The 25,259-nt window shown below is 33.0% G+C and overlaps 2 protein-coding genes and 1 long non-coding RNA gene across 8 annotated transcripts; 1 reads left to right on the forward strand and 2 right to left on the reverse strand.

Annotated features, from left to right (window-relative positions):
* The first annotated feature begins 12,623 nt into the window (after positions 1-12,623).
* LOC106381162 (transcription factor MYB26) lies at positions 12,624-14,854 on the forward strand. Of its 2 annotated transcripts, XM_048739655.1 has the most exons (4): positions 12,624-13,099; positions 13,200-13,329; positions 13,449-14,289; positions 14,518-14,854. In XM_048739655.1, exons 1-3 carry the CDS (start codon positions 12,967-12,969, stop codon positions 14,242-14,244), a joined length of 1,059 nt encoding a protein of 352 aa, XP_048595612.1. In that variant the 5' UTR covers positions 12,624-12,966; the 3' UTR covers positions 14,245-14,289; positions 14,518-14,854. The 2 variants fall into 2 exon arrangements, with proteins under 2 accessions (XP_048595612.1, XP_022544038.1); XM_022688317.2 differs by having other exon boundaries at positions 12,628-13,099; positions 13,449-14,854.
* A 1,908-nt stretch (positions 14,855-16,762) lies between these two features.
* On the reverse strand, positions 16,763-19,997 carry LOC106350920 (pentatricopeptide repeat-containing protein At3g13880-like). The gene has a single exon (XM_013790752.3). The coding sequence runs from the start codon at positions 19,040-19,042 to the stop codon at positions 16,793-16,795; it is 2,250 nt and encodes a 749-aa protein (XP_013646206.2). The 5' UTR covers positions 19,043-19,997; the 3' UTR covers positions 16,763-16,792.
* A 2,912-nt stretch (positions 19,998-22,909) lies between these two features.
* On the reverse strand, positions 22,910-24,961 carry LOC125577793. 5 transcript variants are annotated; one of them, XR_007316182.1, is made up of 6 exons: positions 24,533-24,961; positions 24,365-24,433; positions 23,992-24,226; positions 23,808-23,907; positions 23,422-23,727; positions 22,935-23,334 (listed from the first exon to the last, which is right to left on the reverse strand). It is a non-coding gene; the product is annotated as an uncharacterized LOC125577793 (long non-coding RNA). The 5 variants fall into 5 exon arrangements; XR_007316180.1 differs by having other exon boundaries at positions 23,808-23,884; positions 24,533-24,960; XR_007316181.1 differs by having other exon boundaries at positions 22,910-23,334; positions 23,422-23,907.
* Between the last annotated feature and the right edge of the window lie 298 nt (positions 24,962-25,259).

The following is a 25,259-nucleotide window of genomic DNA, read 5'->3' on the forward strand; positions in this document are numbered from 1 at the left end:
TTTATAAAACTAATATACTCAATATATATACATTTTTAGTGGTGGTGCCTCGAGACTCTCACATGTCTCAGCTGATGTTATTTTTTGAATTATATATTCAGATTTTGTTCGGTTAATCAACTTTAGTTTTTTTTTAACAGCAGTCATACTTTTAGTTGTAACGACCGGAGATACCAAAAACTTACCGGATTTTTGACTTGTTATATCTCCTTTATGTTTAATGTTTTTTTTATGTTTTAATCTTTTCACATACGTTAGGACCCAATTCCCACTAAATCATGTCTCCACAATTGATTTTGATTTAAAGTTCGTCTGTAAAAAAGCTCTTGACATAATGGAACATGTTGGATATGAAAATAAGAATCGTTTGATATTCTATAGAAAGTCATGCAGTTACTATCTTTATCCCCATTGGAACTATGAAAGTGAACGTTGAACCAAATTATGGTGAAAATATGACGAGAGCTTTCTTCTTGTGATCTTTGTGGAAGCTTTTATATTATGTCCAAGGAACTTTCATCTTATTATACAATGTATTTTCCCATAATGTATAGATGTGTGGACATATAATTGATATATGGACCTACCCATTATTCGAGCTGAACGAATTAATCGACACATAATTTAACCTAACTCACATATAATGATAGTTTAATTAGTGATGTTCAACCTATTTAGCTATATTACAAATTACTAATTTACTGATGTTCAACCCATCTAGCTACTTCAGATCATATTTTGAGTGTTTAAGTTGATGCATAAACTCCTATAAGAATGGCTACCAAAAACATGACAAACATCACAAAACTATATCTGACTCTTTTTGTTACAGAGGTATATTGCACAAACCACATTAACCATCTTGCTTAATTGCAATCATGTTTCTGAATTTTCAAGAAGAAGATAATTATGAAAACTAAATGTATGCCTTTTTCTAATGCAAAGAGTCCATCAATGGAGGAAATAGGATGGGATCAAAGAATTTGGTTAAGAGGTCAGTTTCAGAACCACCAAAAAGATATATGTCAAATTGAGAAAACAAGGGAAGTTTCCGACAGGATCTCGTGTCCGTTGAGCTTTGACTTCCTTAAACAGCATATAACCAAATTTTACTTGGAAAGAGTTGAACTTATTGCAATTTTAGGGTTTTATAATCTTCAAGTGTGCTTCACACCGATGCCAAAACAACTAGGTGTTTTACGTACCGAACACCTTGAATTATAACTACACAACATAATGATCACTGAATTTTTTTTTTTTTTTTTTTTTTTTTTAAATACTTCTTTCATTTATCTTCCGAAAAGAGATATCATTTTACAAATATCAGTTTAGAATAGAAGCTGAAGCAAAATGATCACTGAATTGATCACTGAATTGCTTGGTACACAAATTTTTTTTGGCAGATTTATCCGTAAAGACCGTTTCACAGTCAAAATTTTGGATACTCTATTAATAGTTTAACAGCTTTATAACTTCTAGCATTTGAATTTATTAAGCAAACAAGTGTACTAACGTTCGTTTAATTATTTTACTAACGTTAGTTTAATTATGAAATTTGTAGCTAATTTCTCACTAAAACGAAAAAGCTAAGGAAAAGAAAAAAACGATCCTTCTCTCTAATTTTTTTACTTCGTTCAGTTTTTCCTTCTTGTTACCACTCACAGTTACTTATACCAGTCTTGAAAATATGTATCCCACACTCTCTTGTGATACTGATAAAACTTTCTAACTCATAATAACTAGAATAGAATCTGCGCTATGCGCGGTAAAGTTTCATTTTAAACATTTATTTTGCTTTATAGATTTTTTGAGTTCGTATTTTTATCTTTAAGAAGAATCGGACGTCGTCCCTGGAATCTAAAAATCGAATATTAGTCTTTGCATACGGAGTATCAGCCATAAGTCGATATCAACTCTAACTCTAAATTAGTCATCCTAAACTACTAATTGTAATCTTAATTTTCTATTTCATCCAACTTTAAATCGTTAGAAAATTTTTTATAAATATTTTATATAATAAAATTTAAATTGATTAGATGAACCCGTGTTTGATAGTTCAAAATTAAAATATAACTTAAAAAATCCAAAATATAACTTTAATTAAATAGATTAGATATATTTTTATTTTTTATTTCAAATACAAATGAATATTTTTAAAAAAAATCTAACAAAATATTTTAAATTTTTATTCCCAAAAATTAATTAATTTAAATTTCAGTTATCAGTAAAATATAATTAAATTATTTGATGTGATTTTAATTTTTATTTTTAAATCAAAACTTAATTAATTTTATATTTAATTATATTTTAATAATAATCAGAATTTAAACTAATTAATTACGAAAATAAATTGCAAATAGTGTGTTTAAATATATTGAGGAAAGTTGCTTATTTGTATTTCAAATAAAAGATTAAGATATTAATGATATTGTAATTAAATTATGTATAATTTAATAAATTTTCTAAGACATGGTCCAAATAAAAGATCACACATAAAAAAGTCATAAGTCTTTAATTTAATAAATTAGATATTGCAAAAGCTTTCATTTTAAATATAATATAATATATACTAAATTTTTTAATGTTTTTAATTTTGCATTCACACTTGTTTTTAGTTTCATTATAATTACATTTTAAATTAGAAATAATTTTATAAGTTTAATGAAAGTTTACGTAAATATTACTTATGAAAGTTAAAATAGTTAACCCACCATTTTAACATCTTTCGCAATATTTCTAATTTTAACTTTTTTTAACACATCATATTGATATTTCCTAAAATATAGGTAAATGGGCACGATTTTTTTTATATTTTAAAGTGCTAATACATTTAATATATAACAGATTAATAATTAAAAAAATATTCTCTCTGATTTTTTGTTTAAATGTTTTATGATTAATATAAAATATAACATAAAACATGTTAAACAAATGGTCCTACAATGACTTTTAAACAGTAGATAAAAAATAGGACCCTAAATTAATAGATTAGATATGCAACGAAACGATCGTAAACATTATCATAAACATTTTGACTTCAATCCTTGCTATTATTATCACAGAAACTAGTATATATAAGAACGGTTACCGATATATGTTTGCATATAGCAATTCAAATAATATACCTTTTTTTCTTTAAAAAAAAGGGTATATTATTTGGCCTCTTCTGCTGTAAAAAGTATCGCGTAAGATTCCTTTTGAAATCAATATGGACTAGGCGATACGCGGAAATAATGATACTATATAGTAAATTTTTTTAAAAATCAATTCATTATGATTTCAAACATCCATTTTTTTTTGTTGTTGAATAACATCACAGTAAAAAAAACTAGAATTATAAGCCTTTTCGGATTCGGTCGATCTATTCAAATTTTGATTTTTTTAGAGTTATAAATTTAATCAGTTTTAGTTTGTGTTTAGTGTTGCTTTCAAATCTAGTCTAGTTTGGTTCTTTAGATCCAAATGTTTTATCTAGACTTACTTTCTTTTAGTAATATAAAGTAAAATAAAATAAATGTAAATGTAAAAAAAATATTCTCAATTTATTTAACATTAATAACTATTGGACTGTACTTTAAAAATATCAATAAAAATGGTTGAAAATCGTGTCAGTATTTTTGGACATGTTGCAAAATCGACGTAGTCTAAAACCAATAACCTGTAATTTCTTATAATGAGATCTCTTCACCCAATACCTAAATTTTGTTTTTCAATCAATTTCATGAATTTTTTTTTCTTTTAAAACTTTTTATGCTTTCTGAATTTTTCTTGCAATCTGATTATGTTTCTAGTTTTTGGTCTGATAAGAAAACTTCGTAAAAAAAATAATATTTGACTTAACTAATAATCTCACTTTGTGTGTGGTATTTTTACCTCAATTTCTTTAATTCATAACCAATCACAATTATTTATTGTCTTTGTGTACAAAAGCCTCAACCATGACTAAGTTCGACAAGATATAAAACTTTTAATTTCTAAAAACATTCTCATTCCATCATTTTAGTTAATGTGAATCTTAATCATTTTTTTAATTTCTTTCATTCAAAATGATATTATTCAATAGTTGTATGGAGAGAATTTCAGTTCATTGATACAAAGGTTAAAAAATGCAAGAACTAAAAAAGAGCTGATTAAAAGAAATTAGTGTAAACACATTAAATTATCTGCGGTAAAATAAAAAAATAGTATGTGAACGCATTATTTGTTAGATGATTGTGAGGCCGACACGTCGACATATTCAAATTAAAATTGATATGAAGTTGACACGTGTTCAATGTAGTATGAAAACATTACATTAAAATACTTCTCTTTTAATATATATAGTGAATCTTTATTTGGAAACATTTATTTGTTTGCATGTGACAGTAATTAGTAAGTTTATCCATAATTATATGGAGAGGATATGCTCTAAAATTTGATTTACATTGTTCAAAAAAATATGTTCTTCTAGAAGCAAATAGAGAAATAAAAGTGTGAAAGCTCTTTAATATTTGCATGTGGCATCATCGAAGCCAAAATCAAAAGAATCTTATGTTTGGGCCTATTGCTTCGGTCACAAGCATTAAATTCATCCCTAGGAATTAAATTAATAGTTTTACTAAAAATTGGTTTTATTTCTGTGTCCTGAACAATATTAATGTCAATTCGGCACTGTTAGGTTACTGAAGTAAGCATAAGAAGTATGTTCTATGTAACAAAGTAGTGTGTGATGTCCGGTTATATATATATATATATATATATATATTATTTTGGTGGATTTATCCATAAATTTCTATAGAGTACACTACACAAGATAATTAGAATTTGGGAGATCTAATACTCATGAATAAAAAGCGGACTAACTTTCCTTTTTTTTTTTCCTTTTGAAACTGGCTTTCAAAACGGACTAATTTTCGAACGCACTAAATTTTCGAACGCACCAAAATTGATCTTATTGATTTATTATAGAAAGTAATATGATCCCGCTTGTCCTAAATGAAAAGACATTTTTTAATTGCTTTCCTAAATGAAAAGACACAACTAATTTAATTTAGTGTTAGTATTTATTATAGTACTAATTTAATTTAGTGTTAGTAACGCGTTTTTTAATCGTTCAGAATTCTCTTCTACCTCTGTTATTTTTATCCGTCGTTCTTTGATAACGTCTGTGCGGACTGTCTCTCTAAGGCAGGACGATCACGAGCTTCCGACTTCTGTTTCATTGGAGATAAGGCTCTCCCATGGCTGTAGCTCATGAAACTTGCTTGTTTGAACTTTTAGCTTAATAAATTTTTCTTTGATACCAAAAAAAATCCAGTAACGTACGGGTTGACATACATTCTCAAGTTAATCTTTTTTTTTTGCTAAAGCTGTAAATATCATAAAATGAATAAAAGTTGTTACAAAGAACTAACTAAGTTCTGATTCTCCCTGGCAAAAAGAAATAAAAAACAGGTAGAATCAAAAGATTGCTCACAAAAGTAACCACAACTCACTAACTATCTCAACCAAATGACCATTAGTGAGTCAAAAAACTTCCTGCGCCTCCTAGCCGAGATTATGTTTCGAATCTCCTTATCAATGGTATTGAAGACAGCTGCAGGGGGGATGAGATTCTGATTATGCACTATATTGTTTCTCTGTTTCCATATGTGGTAGATCACTGCCTGAGTCACTATCTTCCTTAGCAGAGAGAGCCTCCTTGACGTTGCATCTCTGATCCAAGATAAGAGCTCGGACTAGTTGGTAAAAGCTCCTACCGGCGGTTGACATCTACTGAAGACCTCCCGCCAAATAACAAGACTGTACTCACAGGAGAGAAGAAGATGATCCCTTGTTTCATCATAGTTGGAACAGAGAGGGCAGGCCGCCGATATCGGTAACCCCCAAGCCAGTAGCCTAGACCTCGTCGGCATCCGGTCGTAGTTAGCAATCCACATGTTGAAGCTATGCTTGGGGATTGCTCCTTTAAACCAAACGACATCCACCCAGCTTTTGATGTCTTGCCTCGGTCTGAGAACGTCCCAAGTTGAGGAGGACCTGAAATCAAAAAGGTTTGAATCACCAGCTACCCAAACATATTTATCATCAACATCAATAGGCAAAGGCAAATCAATAGTTGTAAGATAAACATGTAAATCAACTTCCATTTGCGAACGGGGATGCGGCAAGGACCAATTTGAGCCGGAGATAGCGTCGGCTACATGCGCATTCTCTCTGATTCGAAGAGCTCGCGGACCAGCCGGTCCGATGTACTTTATCAGCTGTCCGAGTGGAGACCACACATCAAACCAGAAGCTAGTTGATTTACCATTCCCCAGCTGGGATTTACAGAACTGAAGTGCAAGAGGTCTTAAATCCAAGAGTTTCTTCCATGCCCAGGAGTCAAAGGCGGTTGCAGTGATTGTCCAGAAGGATTGACCGTTAAGGTGCGTACTTTGGTGCCAGTCGACCCATAAGGAAGGCGCCTTTGAGAGGAGAAGCCATATAAACTTAAGGCAGATCACCTGATTCCATATCATGAGGTTACAGAGGCCAAGTCCCCCTTCGTTTTTCGGTAAGCAGACCGTAGTCCATGCGATCTTGGCGATGCTTCTCTTATCCGTGTTTCCAGACCAAAGAAACCGGGAGCAGAGAGATTCAATGGCTTTAATGCAACCTTTTGGCAGGATGAAGGCCGATGTCCAGAAAGTGACCGTTCCGAAGATGACGGTCTTTAAAAGTTGAAGTCTACCAGCATATGTCAGGAGTTTGACTGACCAGGAGTGAAAGCTCGAGCCAATTTTGATCATTAGGTGAGAGTACTCCGAGATCTTGAGTTTCCTGCTCATCAAAGGGAGGCCTAGATATCTGATTGGGAGTTTACCATAAGGGAAACCATAGCTCGTGATAGCGTTGGTTTCACTATGGTTAACCCCCGAGATAAATAGCTCTGTCTTTACGCTATTCATATAAAGACCCGACCATGAGGCAAAGTCGTCTAAACATTCCGAGATGCCATGGAGACTGTTGCTCGTACCGTTGAAGAAAATCATAACATCGTCGGCAAACATGAGATGAGAGATCTTTAGGTCTTCCGTTTTCGGATGATACCCAATGGTGCCAGCTTCATAGCGAGATAGGAGAAGACGGGAAAAGCATTCCATTGCGAGCACGAAGAGATACGGTGATAGCGGGTCACCCTGCCGGATGCCTTTAGAACTCTTAAAGAACCCACCCGACACTCCGTTTACCAAGACAGAGAAAGAGGCCGTAGAGAGACATTCCTTGATGAGCATGATGTATGTTTCCGGAATAGCCAGAGCACGTAGAGAGGCCAGAATGAAATCCCAGCGCACACAGTCGAAGGCTTTTCGCAGATCCACCTTTAACATACCCCTCGGAGACACGTTCTGCGTGTTATATCCATTGACGAGATCAGTCGCTAGTAGCACATTCTCAGCTAAAAGCCGGCCTGGCAGAAAAGCAGACTGTGACTTAGAGATCATGAGAGGCAAGATCGCTTTTAGCCGAGAAGCTAGCAGTTTGGAGATGACTTTATAAACCGTGTTGAGGCATGAGATTGGTCTAAAGTCAGAGGGTAGAGCGGCATTCGTCTTTTTCGGAATTAAGACCAGGTTCGCGGAGTTCCATTGCTTGAAAAGCTTTCCTGAACGAAAAAATTCCCTTATTGCCTCTGTGACTTCTGTTCCGATGATAGACCAGGAGGCTGTGAAAAATTCCGCCGAGTATCCGTCCGGCCCTCCCGTTTTATTCTTGGGGAGGGAGAAGAAAGCCTTTCTTATCTCTGTATCTGAGAAACCTTTTTTGAACGCCAGTACCTGATCATCCGAGCACTTGAAATCAAAGAGAATGTCCAAGTCGCTCTGCACGAACATTGGGGGCGTGACCTGGCCTCCCAGAAGCTCCGAAAAATAGTCCATGCACAGCTTTTGAACCCCCGCTTGGGATTCTATACGCTCGCCAGATTCCGATAGGAGAAAATGTATGTGGTTTATAGCCTGTCTGGTTGCAGCGTATCTGTGAAAGAGAGTTGTGCTCCCATCACCAAAAGAGAGCCAGCTAATACGGGATCTCTGGAAAAAGAATGCAGCCTCTGCTGTAGATAACTCTTCCCACTCATGAAGCGCCTGCAGCTCCCGTTCAGCATTGTCTGTTGTTGGGGATGTAAGCGTCACCGCCTGAGCCTGAATCAAATTCTCGTGAGCCTGGGCAGTTTTCTTCTCAATCCCCGAATAATTTAGCCTGCTAAAGTTACGGATCACTTTCTTTAAAAGCTTGAGCTTCTGCGCAACCCGGAACATCGCTGAGCCTGTAACATTAAATGAAAACCAGCTAGCACAAATGGTAGGAAGAAAATCTGAATTCTGAAGAATTAAATTATAGAAACGGAAGGGTTTCTTTGATCTTATCCTTTGAGGGTCTAGATTGATCGCGATGGCAGCGTGATCAGAGAATTCTGGACTGCCGAAGAAAGCGACCGAGGACGAGAAGGTGTTATACCACTCATCATTAACTAGGCATCTGTCCAGTTTCTTTGCCAAAGGCCTACTAACGAGAAGTTTCTCAAGTTAATCTTTATGAAGACGATGAAACATATTCGATAATTATGCACCGTCTCTAAGCATTGTGCCCAAAGTGCATATATATGCACAGGGTCTAATTTTGTTTCCACACATTTTTAACATTAAGGGTCCAGTTAAATTAGACAATAAATATTCTTACACTAAAACATGAAAATCATATAAAAGTTAGGGTCCATTTTAATATTTGAATAAGGTCCATTGGAACTTAAAGCCTCGAGACCTTTTTTCCAAAAAAAAAACTTAAAGCCTCTAGACCATAATGTATTCTCTCGTAGAGCTCATTTGCCAAATAACTAAAATAAAAATGGAAATTAAATTTGTAGAAAGAAGGTAGAAAGAGATAGGAAGAGAAAGTAAAAGAGAAAGGATGGTTTTGAGTAGTTAATAAATTTTTATTTTTTTCTTCGTTAGTAGGCCCAATTTCTCTTTCTTAAATCGTGTTATATTTTAAAGTAAGATATAGTTGTGTATTTTATATTATTTTCACAATTATTTTGGTTGTTGATTTATTATCATAGTATTTATTTTGGTGTGTGTTAGACAGTTTCATATTTTATCATCCTTTGCTTTCTTTTAATGAATAGTTAAATTAACTATTTGTAAGAAATAATTAGTGTTAACAAAACTAGTAGTTTATGCATCTTATCTCGTTTAAATAAAGTATATATAAGATTATAATTAGTGTAAACAAAACTAGTAGTTTATGCATCTTACATCTTTTGGCTTAGAATATATATACATTTAGATAATAATTAAATGGAATAAATGTATAATGCTTTCGGCCGATTTCCAAACCCGGTGCGCGAGCGTACCCGTAAGTCATGAGATTCCAAGAGATTAGTCTAGATCTGTTTTGGCATGAAATTTACTTTTAGTTGTAAATATATATATATATATATATATATATATATATATATATATATATATATATATATATATATATATATATATATATATATATATATATGTATCATGCTATATACGCAGAATATGACATGATAAAGACTATGAATCTATGGTATGTTGATGCGTTTTGGTTTGATTTCTATTTATAGTTTTTTGTTAAATTTAATTATATTGCTTTTCACTTTAGCTTCCCCTTACAGAGACATCATTCGTAGGGCAATTCAAAGTTTTTATAGTATATTTTTTTGGTACTACCAAAGTTCTTTTAATATTAGTTGATGAATAAGAAACGTTGACAAAAGAGGTTAAGGAAATAAGAAACAATAATAATTGAAAGCGGTAGTTCTCACTTGCGATTGGCATATGTGTTTTTAGTTCAGTTGTTCGGCTAACGATAGACGATAGTCCTTACTCGCGTGATTTCACGGACTCGTAAGCATATCTGAGCTCATTTTGATCTCTTATGTAAAAGCTCATGGAAAAAAGGACAGTTCAAAATATCATATTTAAAAGCACAATGAAGTGGTTTCACTCTAATTTATATTAACGATATCACACATGATGATTAACTCTTTGATTCGAATTGTAGCTTCTCATGCAGCACATTGAGCTTGTTTCCCCCTCTCAAGAAATGACGTTGTTATTATCATGAGCAACACTATAATTAAGCTTGACATGATTTAATTTTTATTTATTTAGTAAATTGGTTTTTTAGAGCATTTCTAAAAGATATTTTATAACTTCAAATATGAAATTTTTTCTCTCCAAAATAAAATTTCAAAACTTCAAATTTAAAATTTTAAGAAGAGAAACTCGATATTTGAAGTCTCACAACTTAAAACTTCAAATTTAAAGTTTCATATTTTTGTTTGCATTTAAGTCCCTATAATTACACATCACATGTATGATTCTTAAATATTTTCTCGTTTATCATTTTAATCTTTAAAAAAATTATATCTCATAAATATTTTAATTTTTTTTTATAAATTTAATTTTTATACATAAAATAAAATAAAATTTTAAAATAAGATTTAAACTAGACAACAACAATGTAAAAAAAGAAACTTAACAAAATGAATTTTAAAAATTACATAAAAACATAACTATTACACAAATTTAAATATCAACAACACTATTGTCACGTAAATTTGATCCAGAACCTCTAAAATCTCCTCCAAACAAATTTTATGTAACCAAATATAGTTGTTGTTGTTGTTGTTGTTGTTTTTAATGTATTTTTGCACAATTCTTTCTTGTTTAGATCAAATGTATTCACGAGTATTAATATCATCGATAGAAGTTAAGTCTTTTAGAAATATTTTTTTTTCCTCTTTTACTTTCCTTTTCAGATCTAATATATTTACAAGTATTAATATTCCTCGACTTCAAAATTTTTTAGCTCGTAATCTACAAATTATAAATGATCATATATGCATTACGAAAATATATGATCATATATGCATTAACTTCGAAATGCACTAGATGATCATATATGCATTACGAAAATAATTTTATGAAATCTTATGGTATTTTTTTCTTGAAGTTTGATACTCCCTCCGTTTTGTTTTTGAAGTAGTTTAACAAGATTTCACATGGATTAAGGCAGTTAACATAATGTATGTTTTGTCTTTCTTTGTCTTTGAAATAACGTGTGCACTTATTTTAGATTACTACTCCCAATCTCTCACTAATTAGTCAAATGTTACTAATCCCAATTTATTCTGGTCTCAGCCATTTAACACCATCATGATTTCACAGAAGTATATAAATGCTCAATTATTCCTTTCGTCAACTCTATATGTTGATTTGAGAACATACGGGTAAATAAGATTTGTAAATTTTTTAACAAATTATGGAGCCAAATATTAATCATCTTAATCTTTGGCCTCTGCTTTCTCTTTGGTCTCTTCATTCTTCATTTTTTAGTGAATGAGTTTCGTTGAATAACAAGTGGATTATATAGTGGACGATGCTGAGATTTTATAGTTACTGAATTTACATTATTAAATTTTCAATTGAATGAAAATGGCATGTTTTGTAAAACGTGGATTGCTCTGAAACTTGAAATGATTGACTGAAAAATAATTTTAAAATCAAAGGGTAGATAAAGTCTAAAATGATCAAATGTTACATAGAAGTTTGGAAACGGCTATTATTTTGACACAAAACAAAATCCCTAAAACGACTTAAAAAACAAAACGGAGGGAGTATTAATTATGTTATTTCTGTTTAATTTTTTATATTTTAATACAATATTTTACTAATTAATATTGTTGTAATAATAGTAAAATTTTTATAAATTTAAATTAGTTATGACAAATATAAGGACCATAATATAAAATACAAATAGTTTTGAAATTAAGTTTGAAGTTTTGTTTTTGGAAAACAACATCTTTAAACTTCGAATATAAAATTTTAGAAACTTCAAAATAGAGTGTCTTTTTGGAGATGTTCTTATAGTCGTATAGAAACGGCGAATTTATAATTTTAAGTAAATAAAATATAGAGAAACATTTTCACGTTTTCGTGTGGTTAAAATATACTCACGTTGGTAAAACTATTTACATGTAGTGACATCAACTCTTAAGTCAAATTAAGAATCTAATATATAAAGCAATGAAGCCCTTTATGTCAAACTTTAAACTTTGCTTCCTTTGATGGCAATCATATTAATCATTTTTATACTTAGAGGAAGTGTCTTTCGACTTAATTATTGATTGAAAAACTTACATATTTCACCGTATAGGATAAAAGTAAGGACGACCATAGTGAGAATCTTTTAACTACAATTAATTTTAATCATTAGTATGAATGTTTTAAATGATAAGAATACCCAATCTAAAGTTCAATAAGAAAATAAAATTACATTTTTTTTTATCAACGAAAATAAAATTACATTAAGAACTAAATTTATAACTGAGGCATAGGACCTGCACTGTCTGCATGAGCAGCACGTGTCTGTCTAGAAGTAGTCAATGGCCATGATTCTGTAATAAGCCACACAGGCTCTCACTGAGAGAAACTTCAGCTTTTAGCCTTGTTAACCTTTTATAAACACAAAACCCTATAAAGATACACTGGCCACTCTCGTCTTCAGTGTGCTAAAATGCCCACCTAAATAAATGTTAGTATAATATTATTACTTTGTTATATCTTTAATGTGTCAACTCATTTCTTTTTATACTCTACAAAAGTTCCAATTATTGTTAATTTAACTCTTATATATACATATATGATGTTTTGGAATTCAAAATAGAAATATTGGGTCCACAAAATTAGGTGGTATATTATTATCTCTTAGTTTGGTAATTAATTAATAAGAAGTTTTTCTGCAGCCGTCATTTCTATCTCATTTTAATTGTGTGTAACTGTGTATTAATCTCCCCAGTTTACAAATATTATAAGTTTGTACGACCCTTCAACATTGTGCAAACATTCTTAGAGAGAGAGAGAGAGACAGAGAGATAAAGAGAGAGAACTAGTGAGAGAAAGAGAGATGGGCCATCACTCGTGCTGCAACAAGCAGAAGGTGAAGAGAGGGCTTTGGTCACCGGAAGAAGACGAAAAGCTCATCAACTACATCAATACATATGGCCATGGATGCTGGAGCTCTGTTCCCAAACATGCAGGCATATATATTGGTTTTATTTTGTTGGATTCTCTACTGATAAAAAGTATATGTCGTTGGTTTTAATCTATGTGTTGTTTTCCGTACGTATGTTCAATTAGGTTTGCAGAGATGTGGAAAGAGTTGTCGATTAAGATGGATAAATTATCTAAGACCTGATCTTAAACGTGGAAGCTTCTCCCCTCAAGAAGCTGCTCTTATCATTGAGCTTCATAGCATTCTTGGCAACAGGTTGTTACTTAATTAACATTACATCTAATAGATTTATTTGTGATAATATAAAACTATTTTTTCATCAAGAAACTGAACTACCTTAATAATCATATTTTTTTGTTATGGATCTTTGATAGATGGGCTCAAATTGCTAAACATCTACCGGGAAGGACAGATAATGAGGTCAAGAATTTCTGGAACTCAAGCATAAAAAAGAAGCTCATGTCTCACCATTATCACCATCATCATGGTCATCATCATCATCATACCTCTTCAATGGCGAGTTTGCTCACTAACCTTCCTTATCACAACGTATTCAACGGTACTGTTGGCGACGATGAAGGTTCAAGATTCATGTCCAGTTTCATCGCAAACACAAACCCTAATTTCATCACTCCAAACCACCTCCCTCTTCCTTCTCATGTTATGACCCCATTGATGTTCCCAACCTCTAGAGAAGGAGACGTCAAGTATCTAACCACTACCAACACAAACCAGTCCCATCAAGATAATAACCTTTCCACCAATCTCGACATTTTTTCAGCCACACCATTCATAAACAATCATCATCACCATCATGATAATGATCCCCAATGGCCATCACTACCAGATCTCCCAGCGAGTACCATCTCCCCTTTTCACGAAAGCCTTCATGATTATGACGATGGTGATAAACTCAACGTGTTTGTAACACCACACAACGATAATGGGGATCCTCGGAACTTTCCTTTGGTGGCCACAAAGTTATTATGTGGACAAGTTCTTGAAGGCAAAGCAATTTCACAAGATCACTGCCTTCTTCTCCCAACAACTTACGACTTGCAAATGCATGGTGATTATCGACGAGTGGACTCATACATTAATCACATGGTCATACCATCATCATCATCTTCATCATCGCCAATCTCCTGTGGACAGTACGTCATCACTTAAGCAAACCCTAGTCCTACTCTATCAACATGGGATTCCTAGACATGAGTACGTAATAAATATATACCTATATATGATATATATACGTTTTTATATCTATATATAAGGAGGAAAGAGAGAACATAAATAATCACTCACATGTGTTGATAACTGTTTTCCATATCAAAAATATTCTACACTATAGTATATAAGAATTTGTGATATGTTACATTTTCAGAAATATTGCATCGTCTTTGTTTTATGGGGGAAACATAAATGTTGCTAGTTCTTCTTCAGGTATATAGTCGTGAGTTTGTGGAAAAAAGGTTACCATTACATATAAAGTTCGTCCTTATACACTATTAATGAACACATATAAACACATGTATGTACAATATCTCTCTCGTCACCTACGTACATATGTGTTTGTATATGGTCAGTTTGTTTTAGCCTCTGTGGTGGAAATTGCTGTCTTCATCTTTGTTCTTGTCGCTTATTGCATTTCTCTATCTATGATATTATGTGGGGTCAACCTTTGGACTGTCGTAATTCAATGCAAGTTTCATGTACAAATATCATTGGTCAACTTCGAGATTCTCTTTTGATCAATTTTAAATGATTGTGGTGAAAAACATAATTATTACCCTTTAACTTTAATATTTTTGTCTGTTACCTGAAGATTTAAAGCAATGAGAATGTCAGCATCATGTAGAGAAAGAGATTCCTTGACAAACTATCCATTAGAAAAGGAGCTACATTGTAATGTTGACAAATGAAAAAGCATAGACTTTTGAAAGTATTACTTCACTTCGACTCCGAGATTCAACAACACATCAAAACATGAATATTAATACATAGTAATTTACTAATTTATAAGATCGAAGTTTCTAGGCAGTGACTCTGTGACGACCTTGAGCTATTCTCTGAGCTATATGACTCTTCGCCCACCTTTGGTTGCTTTGCTGGTCAAAATCAGACATTCACTAGTCGAGTAAGTAAACAGTTTGATCACTCAAAACATAATGTACAAATGTCAAATTTTCTATTAGTGCTAAACAACGAACTCCTCTAAGGTGAATGAAGAAGAGCAGTGAAGAAGAGCAGTGAGTTTGAGGTGTTGAAAAGTTGATTTACTACATTTTTACTAAGGAAGAGTAAATTATAAACTCGTTTTCTTCCGGATCGTTATATATTTTATTTCAGTTTTATTTAATAATCTTTTCGATTTTAACATATTTGATTTTTAAATTATAAGTTCGTTTTCTTCCGGATTTATTTGATTCAAACGGTTGACATTTTATTCGAAACTCTACTGTAGAACTCAAAAAGGAGGTTTAACACTAAGATATCTACCGAGCAAAGAAGCCATGGTTACGTCTGCGCCTGATAGTGCTTAGGTTGGAATGTCCTATTGGGAAATAAAAGCAATGGCTCACTTGTTGAAGGATTGACTACACCACCAAGTACAAAGATGATATCAAGCAAGCACCTCGCAGAGCAGCAAAGTTAGCAACTTTGGTACATAGACTAAAGCCCAACAAACAATAGACACAAAGCTGGAATACTTTTTTTTTTTTTTTGTCAAACAGCTGGAATACATTAACATTCTTTCACTATATGCAACTCAAGCTACAAGCATTTTCTAACTCGCCATGATCATGATTCAAAAACCTATAACACCGCACCATGATACAGTACTTCCACTAACAGCAAATGGGCAATAACAAGACTAATGCCATCTCCAATGGATCTTTCTATTTCTTTTTCCTTTTCAAAATAGATTAATTTTATAATGGAGTTGAATTCTATTCTAATGATATTTTATTTTAGAATAAAAATTTGGTTGATGAACAAAAAATAAATGAATTACTTTGAAATTAGGACTATTTTTTACTCAAAAATCTATTTTACAATGAAAAATAAAAATCTTAATAAACAAGAAACACTTCTAATATTCAATTTCATAATTATTTCAATACATTATATAAAATACTCAAATCCAAATTATTATTAGCTGGATCTTAATTGTTTTCGGATTCAAAATTAGTCTTCTGAGACAAATCTATATGAATCAACCGAATTCGACACAACATATATAAAACCCGAGTGGAGATTAGAAGAGGCTAAACCAAAAACCCAATCGAACTTGGTCAGAAAATAGGCATTAATATGATTTTCATGTAACAAGAGTCTCCCTATCCTTTTAGATGGTTGGTTTGGTGATTAATAATATGGTCAGGACTTCACAATGCGGTCTTATCTTGACAAGAAGCTTGAAGCAGATACACGATTACAATTTAGGCTTCTCCTTTTCGTCCTCCATAATTTATCAGTTCATACTTGGTTTGAAACAGATATGCACTTTGTTGGAAAAAAAAAAGAAATGTCTATAGCAACTCAATGCTTAATAAACGTGACCATATAGTTTATACTTACTTATACAGGAGCTTTCTTGGAAGATCATGTTCTGAGTTGTTTCTTCTGTGTCAAGTCTTTATTTCTACCTATGAAACATCATTAACTTGTAATTGTACATGAGCTGTAAGAGAATACTTGGAATTAATTTTTCTTTTCATGTAACATAACAAACAAGAGTCTCATGGTCTACACTGTTCATAGTATCCAACTGCTGTTGCAGCATCCCGTAGATCATCTCTCTCGACGGGTGACAAGAGTCAGCGACCGCAAACCAATGAGCTTGTTTACCAATCACAATACAGCTCAAAGCCGGTTCTTTCTTGACCCCTCGATCCCTCATCAGCTCTCTCACCTCTTCACCACAAGAGTTAACTCCAGACTCGTTGTAGATGTTGTGCAGCAAAACATACGAGCCGGACGCTTCAGGCTCGAGCTCCATCAACCTCTCCGCAACGCGTCTTCCCAACACGCTGTTCTTGTAAACCCTGCAAGAGCTAAGCAGCGCTTTCCACATCGCCGGATGGTCTTGAAACCCCGAGCTCAGAATCAAACTCTCGGCCTCTGATAACCTTCCTGTTCGACCTAAGAGATCCACGAGGCAAGTGAAGTGTTTCTCGTTAGGGCTGATCCTGTGCTCGTCCCACATGGCTTGGAAGTGGTTTAGTCCTTCCGTGACTAATCCTCCGTGGCAACAGGCTATCAGAACAGCGAGAAACGCCTGCTGGTTCGGTCTGAACCCGCATGTTTTCATCGTTTCGAAGAGGCTTAGAGCGTCGCTAGCGAAACCGTGCTGCGCAAGGCACGAGATCATAGCTGAGTACGTTGCAACGTCTGGATGTTCCACCTCGGTGAAGATTTGACTCGCGAGCGGCATGTTACCTGACTTTGCGTACATAGAGATGCTCGAGGTCTTGACGCTGGTGAAAGCATCGATTCCACTCTTTATAGCAAACCCTTGAACCTGCTCCCCTGAGCTTAACGCAGCGAAATCAGCACAGGCACTCATCATAAGCGAGACTGTATACTCTTCCGGTCTTAAACGGGTACAACAAAGCTGTCGGAACAGATCAAACGCACTCACAAGCTCCTCGTTTTGGACATGGCAATCGATCATGGACGTCCACGAGGCGATATCTCGCTTTGACGTTGAAGCAAAGCATCGCATTCCGTCTTCAGGTGAACCAATTAAAGCATAAAGCTCAATGAGAGCACTGCCAATAAACTCATCAGACTGAAAGTTATTCTTACATACCAAAGCGTGGATCTGCTTTCCATATTCCATGGCTTTCGCGACGCAACAAGCTTTGAGCACAGATGAAAACGTCGTCGGCGATGGTTTCAACCCCTGTCTTTGTATATCCATGAAGAGCTTTAAGGCTTTTTCACTACAAGTTATATCATCCGTATGGAGAAACCCAGAGATCATGGCGTTATACATAACCACATTCTTAACAGGCATCAAACCAAAAAGCTTTACCGCCTCTTTCAAACTCCCATGCTTTGCGTACATGTCAAGCAACGCAGTACCAACGACTAGATCACATTCCATTCCTACCTTCGCTACATAACAGTGTATAACCATACCATTCTCTTCCTTCAGGTCTATACAACAAGCCTTCAACACACTCCCAAGAGCATAAGTCGTCAGCTTCAGACCCTCTCTATGCATCTTAGCCAACATACTAAGCGTCTCTCCCGCTAAACCAACACGAACGTACCCGGAGATCACAGAGTTCCATGTCTCCTTATCCTTTTCATCGGTTCGATCAAACAAGGACATTGCTTGATCAACCTCCCCACACTTACAATACATGTTAATCAAAACATTAACAACAAAGACTTGATCAGCCAAACCGTTCACAATTACCAAACCGTGCAGCAACTTCCCTAGCCCAAGATCACACCTTTCTCCACAGAACGCCAACGCGCCGGCGTAAGTGAACTTATCGAGCTTCAAATTGGAATCCCTAGCTTCGAGGAACAGCTTCATGGAGTGTTCGTGAAACCCAACTTGGCTGTACCCGGAAATCAAAGAGTTGAAAGTGATGATGTTTCGTTCAGGCATTACGTCGAACACCTTGCGTGCGAGGTTCAAATCTCGGCACTTGCAGTACATGGAGAGGAGATTGTTGAGTAAGAACAGGCAGGGTTTGAAGGAGGATTTGATCATGTGGGCGTGTGCGAGCTTGCCCAGAAGAGGGGAGCCTGAGCTCGCGGATTTTTGAACGAGTTTCGTGTAAGCTTTGGAGTCCAAAACCATGTTCTTTGGGTTGCATGATGAAGACAAAAGACTGTAACTGAATCCAAATTGTTTGGTGGGAAGAATGAAGAGTGAAGCGAGAGTAGTGTTGTTGAACTTGAACGATGTCTTTGCTCGGAGTTGCAACATGTTTTCCCATCGCATAACGGAACTAACTGCTTTCTTGTCTCTCTAGTTACTCAACGAACCGGCGTCGTTTTGTTTTTCTCTAAAGTGGGCCTCTATATACAGATTTAGTTGATTGGCTTGGGCCTCAACTTTGACCCATACATCTCACAATCTCACGGTGTAAGTACGCGCCCGCGCGAGTATTTGTTCTTCAGAATTATATGTTTTTAACTTTTGAAAATGAAATAAATATAATTGTTTATACTTATTATTTTTTTTGTCACTGTTTATGTTATAGATTAATATGTTATTCAGGTTTGACATTAGTGTGTCTTTGTTTAATGTGATTAATTTTCAATTATAAACTATGAGATTGTGTTAACTTTTATTGTGTTTTTTTAGTCAAATATTTTATTGTGTGTTTTTATGTTTTGTAAAGTCAACAGTAAATTATTTGAGGTATGATTATACTTTTGGGTTTTATTAAATCATATTATAAAAATTTTGTTTTAAAATTGACTTTTTTTTACATTTTTTAAATAAAACATTACGTAGACAAACAAAAATAATAATGAAACCAAGTTTCTAAAAAAAAAATCATAAGAAGAGATTTAATGTTAAAAACCCAGATTTTTTAAAATATTATTTAGCAAACCTAATTTATGTTAGTAAATTAGGCCATAAAATTCTGAAATAAAAGTGTAATGGACTTTAATCAATGATCAAAGTCCATATTTTTTCGGGAAATAAAACAGAAATTCTTTTCCCATCTACCGACTTATCTAATTCCATAGGAAGTTATCTACTGTTATCTCTTTCTCTGCAGCCGATGGATGCCTTGCAGTTTCTTTCTAAACAATCGAGAGAAATAAGTTAATGTCTTTAGTCTAACAACTGCAGAAGATAGATCTATTGTTAATTTCAGCGTTTGGCATAAAGGTTCAAGGTTTAGTTTACGATTTGGTTCTTCTAATCTACATTCTTTGTTTTGATTTTTCAGAGACCAGATAAGGTACGAAATACCAAAATCCTTCAATTGGATAGACAGAGCCCGACTTCAGTTTAAAAAATAGAAAAAACTTCTTGCAAACCTTTGATCGGTAAATGTGTGGTAAAAACTCTGCTTTGGTTTCTTTAGCAGGATTATTTTAATTCATTTTAATTCATTTTTATTTGGTTTCCTTTGGTTTCTTTTGGTTTCCATGAATGTAAACACTTTATTTGAACTCACTGATTTTTTTTGTAAGGTCTTAGTTTCGTTAGAGGAATAAAAGTTGTTTGCTTAGACATGTTTACATTTTCTGTTTGCGTTGATATTCCTAGTCGATGTGAAGATGAGATATATATAGTTGGCACTGGAAGGGTAGGTCTAAAAGGGGATCTCACAATATTTTGGTAGTTGTGATTTTAACGTGCGGATCAAACCAAATATATGTTTTAAACTAATATATATATATATATATATATATATATTCTTTTTAATTATACAATATAAAAACAAAATATTCTTTTTATAGATAAGGAATATGTGTTTTGCAAGTTTTAATAAAAGAATATGATGATTGTGTTACTTGTTACTGGTTTATATATTTTTATTGATTTAGAAATCCATATAATATTTATAAATCCAAGTAAAATATACAAATTTTCAAATTTTCTCGGATTAGTATTTACAAATCCGAAGGTTTTCCTTCGGATTTGGGCCTTTGTATTTTTCACAAAGAAATCTATGCAAATCCATTCAAATACATTATGAAATCAAATCTATTAGTAAATCCTTATGATTGAATAACGCTTGATTTGAATTAGAATTTATGAATCATTAAACGAATAACACTTGATTTGAATTATAATTTATGAATCATTAAACGAATAACACATGATTTCAATACATGTTTTAAAATCATAGAACCAATAACACTAGATTTAGTTTGGATTTTCAAATCCATCAAAATACACCAACCAATAACCTCCACTTAATAATATATATCGATTACGTAGAAATAGAAAAAAATTTGGGATGTTATTTTGTTTTCGAATAAACGAATATTTAGTTACGATTTTTGGATATTAATGGTGACTAGGGGTTTTCCGGGCTACGCCCGGATTTTTCCTATAATATTAGTTTAATTTTTATATTTATATTTAAAAACGAACAAATATGATATACACTGAAACTTGTTATAGAATTATAAACATAAATACAAATTTAAAACTATTTGAAATAATTTATTGTGTTTTATTGGTGTTTTATGTTGGATATTAGTAAGATTATTAAAAAGTTTAACTAAATTATAAGTTAAGATATATATATATATATTCTTTATCTTGGTTATTTCTTTTTATGTAAAACAATTGTACAGCTTATAATTAGTACTGTATAAATTTTGATTGGTTTTAAAATTATTAAGTTTCATTTTTGTACTTGTCTTTAAAAGAAAGTACCACCGATTTGTATACCGTTTCTTTATTTGTTGTCTTCAATTTATCGTTTTAACCAAAACAATTTTGTCAACCTTCTTAACCAAAATTTAAATTAACATTTATTGTTGCTATTTAATTTCTTTGTTTTTTTTTAAAGTTTGTTTGTGATAGAAAGAAAATTTTGCTTCATGATTTGAAATATTTTTAGTTGTAAATTTATAGAAGGTTTACTTTCTTACCGTTGTTGATGTAATATTAATTTAACAGTTTCTTGTTTTAATTATTTAATTAATCAGATTTTTTGGAAAAAATTTTGAATATTAATACTATTATTTTTCTGTTTGCTGGGTAGTGTTTGTGTGCTCGGTCATCCCTTTATGCAAGGCTGAGATACTTGCTCAAACATGGTCTTGAATGACCTTTCGAAAACAGGTATGAGTGAGGACTTCAAACCTAACTTAAAAGCTTTCTGAAATTTATAAATGGTAGATATATACAAAAATTACCACTGTCTGAGGTCTGGAATTAGGTTTTAAATCAAAAATTCTAAAGAACTCTTAACTTAAATTTGATTTAACACATTGCAAGACATTTTGTGTGTTTCTGAAAATAATTTATATACAAAAACGGTTTAAGAATTCTAACTCCTACGGTTTGATCATGCCCTACAATCTGAGTTGCAAACCTACAAACTGCATTATTTTTATTCTCGTATTTGCCTCACTTCTTCTTTTGTGTGTCATGACCTTTTTTTTAGGTTCCATGACCTTTGTCTATGATGCTTTGATAGTATTGTGTACAAACTCAATATTAAATTTTACTTTAGTTATACACATTCTAAGTTATTATCCAGGCTACACATGTTTATATTAATAATTTGTTTATAATAATTTTAAAATTATCAAAATAGAAGATCGTTTTTAAAATTGTAACCTTATAATTAACTACCATTTTCTATTTTTGGATATAAATACACATAAATTGTGTTTTAAATGTACTTTTCATATGTAATACACATTATGTAAATATTTTTTTTGTATATGTAATCTTATGATATAATATTTTATAATCACATTTAATATGAGTAACATATACTAATTATTGAATAAAATTAAATTGCATCTTTTTCCCCAAAAAAATTACTGTTTAAATAAAATATGTTCTATAAATATTGAATAATTTGAACACTAATTGTTTTTGTTACAGGATATTATTATTAGCATATTGTTTACAGTTCCATAATCTTAATATATGACTGCTGCTACTGATGTTTAGAAGGACTATGCTTTTGATTTCAAATTGCAAAATTCTTGATCCATTGGTTATAACAAATTTGGTTTAGTGTCCTAAACTTTTGAGAGTTCCAAATTTGGTTTAGTGTCCTAAACTTTTGAGAGTTCCAAAGATGTGGACGTGGACACTCTAGATGCTATAGCTCAATCCCTTTTCTATATTGGGATTATTATCGAGCAGAGTAGCTAACATTAAACTCTCGAGCTTCCAATTGTACTTAAACTCTTAATTTGCACATGATTATAAGAATAAGATCATCAAGAGTAGAATCGAAGGAGTATAAGCAGCATAAGATTGTGTAGACCATATAAACACAGCACCCATGTGACCTGAGATAAAGGAACATAGACGACAACGGGCTCACCAAGTTCCTTAAGTGGCACATGCCTTAATTTTTTTTTATCAGCACCATTAACATCAGTCGGTAAATCTACGTTGAAGTTTGCATCCTCTTGTCTTCTACTATCAGGAAGAATTGTTCACGTATATGATGGAAGAATGGCTGTTTAGAGTAGATTTCTGACAATATATTTTAGAAACTCTCAGGAGCTAACCTTCTGGTAAGCTTTGACCATAACTTCTCTCACTTCTTTCAAGGGTTTTACTTGATTCTGCAGAGACCAGACCACAGTCACATCATATACATAAAGTGATTATTACATAATTATTAAAAATGATATTTACTCATGCAACTGCACCTGTATATCAGTAATAGCACGATTAGCTTGAAGCTGAAAGAAAGAATTGCTGAGAAGATTCTTAATATTACCATTTTCACTCCACAACTGATTTAGAAGCATGTTATTATAGCTCAAATGGAAGACCCTTAAGAATATAAGAAACAAAACAGTCTAGGTCGATCAGTGGGCTAATCATTTTACATCTTATGGATATAATATATACTATCAGATACTTACTAATGAACATAAACAAAAAAAATTATCACTTCCTTTGAGAATCGTAGCAACAGTGGGTTCCACCTTCTCATTATCAGGATTATAATACTACACAAACAAATTGAGAGTCATTTTTTCTACAATTTTGATAGAATAAGCAAAACGTGTTTTGGACAGGAAGCTAAAACCTTCGTTCTCAAAAATGAGATGTGGCTTTTAGCCTTGCCTCAATCTTGTTCCACTTTTGAAGAACCCCGCGAGCACCCTGTTAATTTGTATTGAGAAAAGCTATTGAGCCAACCAATCCAAACAAAAGTCAGAGAAAAAGAGTTGCATAAAGAGCAAGAAAGTGTTTGTGAATGTACTACTTACACTTTCTTCGATGATGACAGAGCCTTTTAAGTTTTTTTTTCCTCGAGAAAGGGACGGCTCTGCATAAATATCCATGCTTCTGTAGCACAAAGCTGCTTGAAGTGTTTCATGATCATATGGTGAGATATGACGCTAAGCCGAGGGAAACCACATAGCAGCGCAAGCTGGAACACATCAAGTACATTCTCAGTGTTACGCAAACCATGTTGTAAAAGACATCCACAGAGCATTTCAGCTGACGAACCACGTACGCGTCACGAAGGCAGCAAATTCATCAAAAAAAAAGTCAGCTTTAATCTTTACTAAGAGAATGTTAGAAGAAGTGAAGCAATATTTTGTACTAAGAGTAATGGAAACAAATAAAAACGCATACCACAGATTGATTGAGACTGTATGCAACTTGCCATGTCTTTTGGCTTACTTTTGATATCACAGTCGATCCCTGTTAATTTAAAAACATAAAAGAGACAGATTTAGTTTGTATTCGGTTAATTAAAGATCTGAACTACCCAACGAATAAGTTTTATAAGTAGGGCTTTACAATAGTATTTGCACGAATTTTTAAAGACGAAGATAGCAATAGGAATTTGAAGAGGTATTCTAGAGGCTGTACGAACTTGAATAAGGGATGAAGAAGGTGGGTTAAGCTGAAATTAAGATATGAATAAATAAAGGATTGGATGATTGAGAGTAAATACTTAATAGTTATAACTTCAACGAAACAGAGAGTTGCAGAAATCAATCGGCAATACCATGGAGAAGTGGAAGAGGCAAAACGATATCGACGGTCATTGGGTGAAGAAAGAGAGTTGGGCTTATGGCTACAACAAAATATTAACAGGCCATAGCCCGTGTAAATTTTATGCTGCGTAAAGGAATGTATATGTGGCAAATAAAAGCTTTTTCATTGGCCTGAATAAAAAATCTGACGTGGCACGCTGTATGCTCTGCGTATTCGGCTTTTAGTAGTGTTAGATTGTGCGGAAGTAGTAACATCGCCAAGTATTTAAAAAAAAATCAGCAATTTATAAATCAATTGTTTGGTTTGTAATGGGTTAGCTAGTTTATAAATCATAATCAATAATTCAGCTATTTAATATATATTTACGACTGGTCATATACAGGAGTATGGGTTTTGAGGGTTTTGAAAAATATAAGGTAAGTGCTGGTTTGACATTAATTAATTGGATTCTCCACCGATCGGAATGGTATAGCAAATTTGTTAGTATAGGTTAATTAGATTATCTACCGTAGGAGTGGTATAGCGG

The sequence above is a fragment of the Brassica napus genome, chromosome A1, assembly GCF_020379485.1.
Source record: "Brassica napus cultivar Da-Ae chromosome A1, Da-Ae, whole genome shotgun sequence".
Classification (NCBI taxonomy): Eukaryota; Viridiplantae; Streptophyta; class Magnoliopsida; order Brassicales; family Brassicaceae; genus Brassica; species Brassica napus.

What these genes read in the sequence shown, in the direction of transcription:
- LOC106381162 (XM_048739655.1), top strand. Translation starts at nt 12,967, where the DNA reads ATGGGCCATCACTCGTGCTGCAACAAGCAGAAGGTGAAGAGAGGGCTT. An exon ending in CTCTGTTCCCAAACATGCAG is followed by an intron (nt 13,100 to 13,199) that starts GCATATATATTG and finishes ATGTTCAATTAG; the next exon opens with GTTTGCAGAGATGTGGAAAG. An exon ending in CATAGCATTCTTGGCAACAG is followed by an intron (nt 13,330 to 13,448) that starts GTTGTTACTTAA and finishes GATCTTTGATAG; the next exon opens with ATGGGCTCAAATTGCTAAAC.
- LOC106350920 (XM_013790752.3), bottom strand. Translation starts at nt 19,042, where the DNA reads ATGCGATGGGAAAACATGTTGCAACTCCGAGCAAAGACATCGTTCAAG.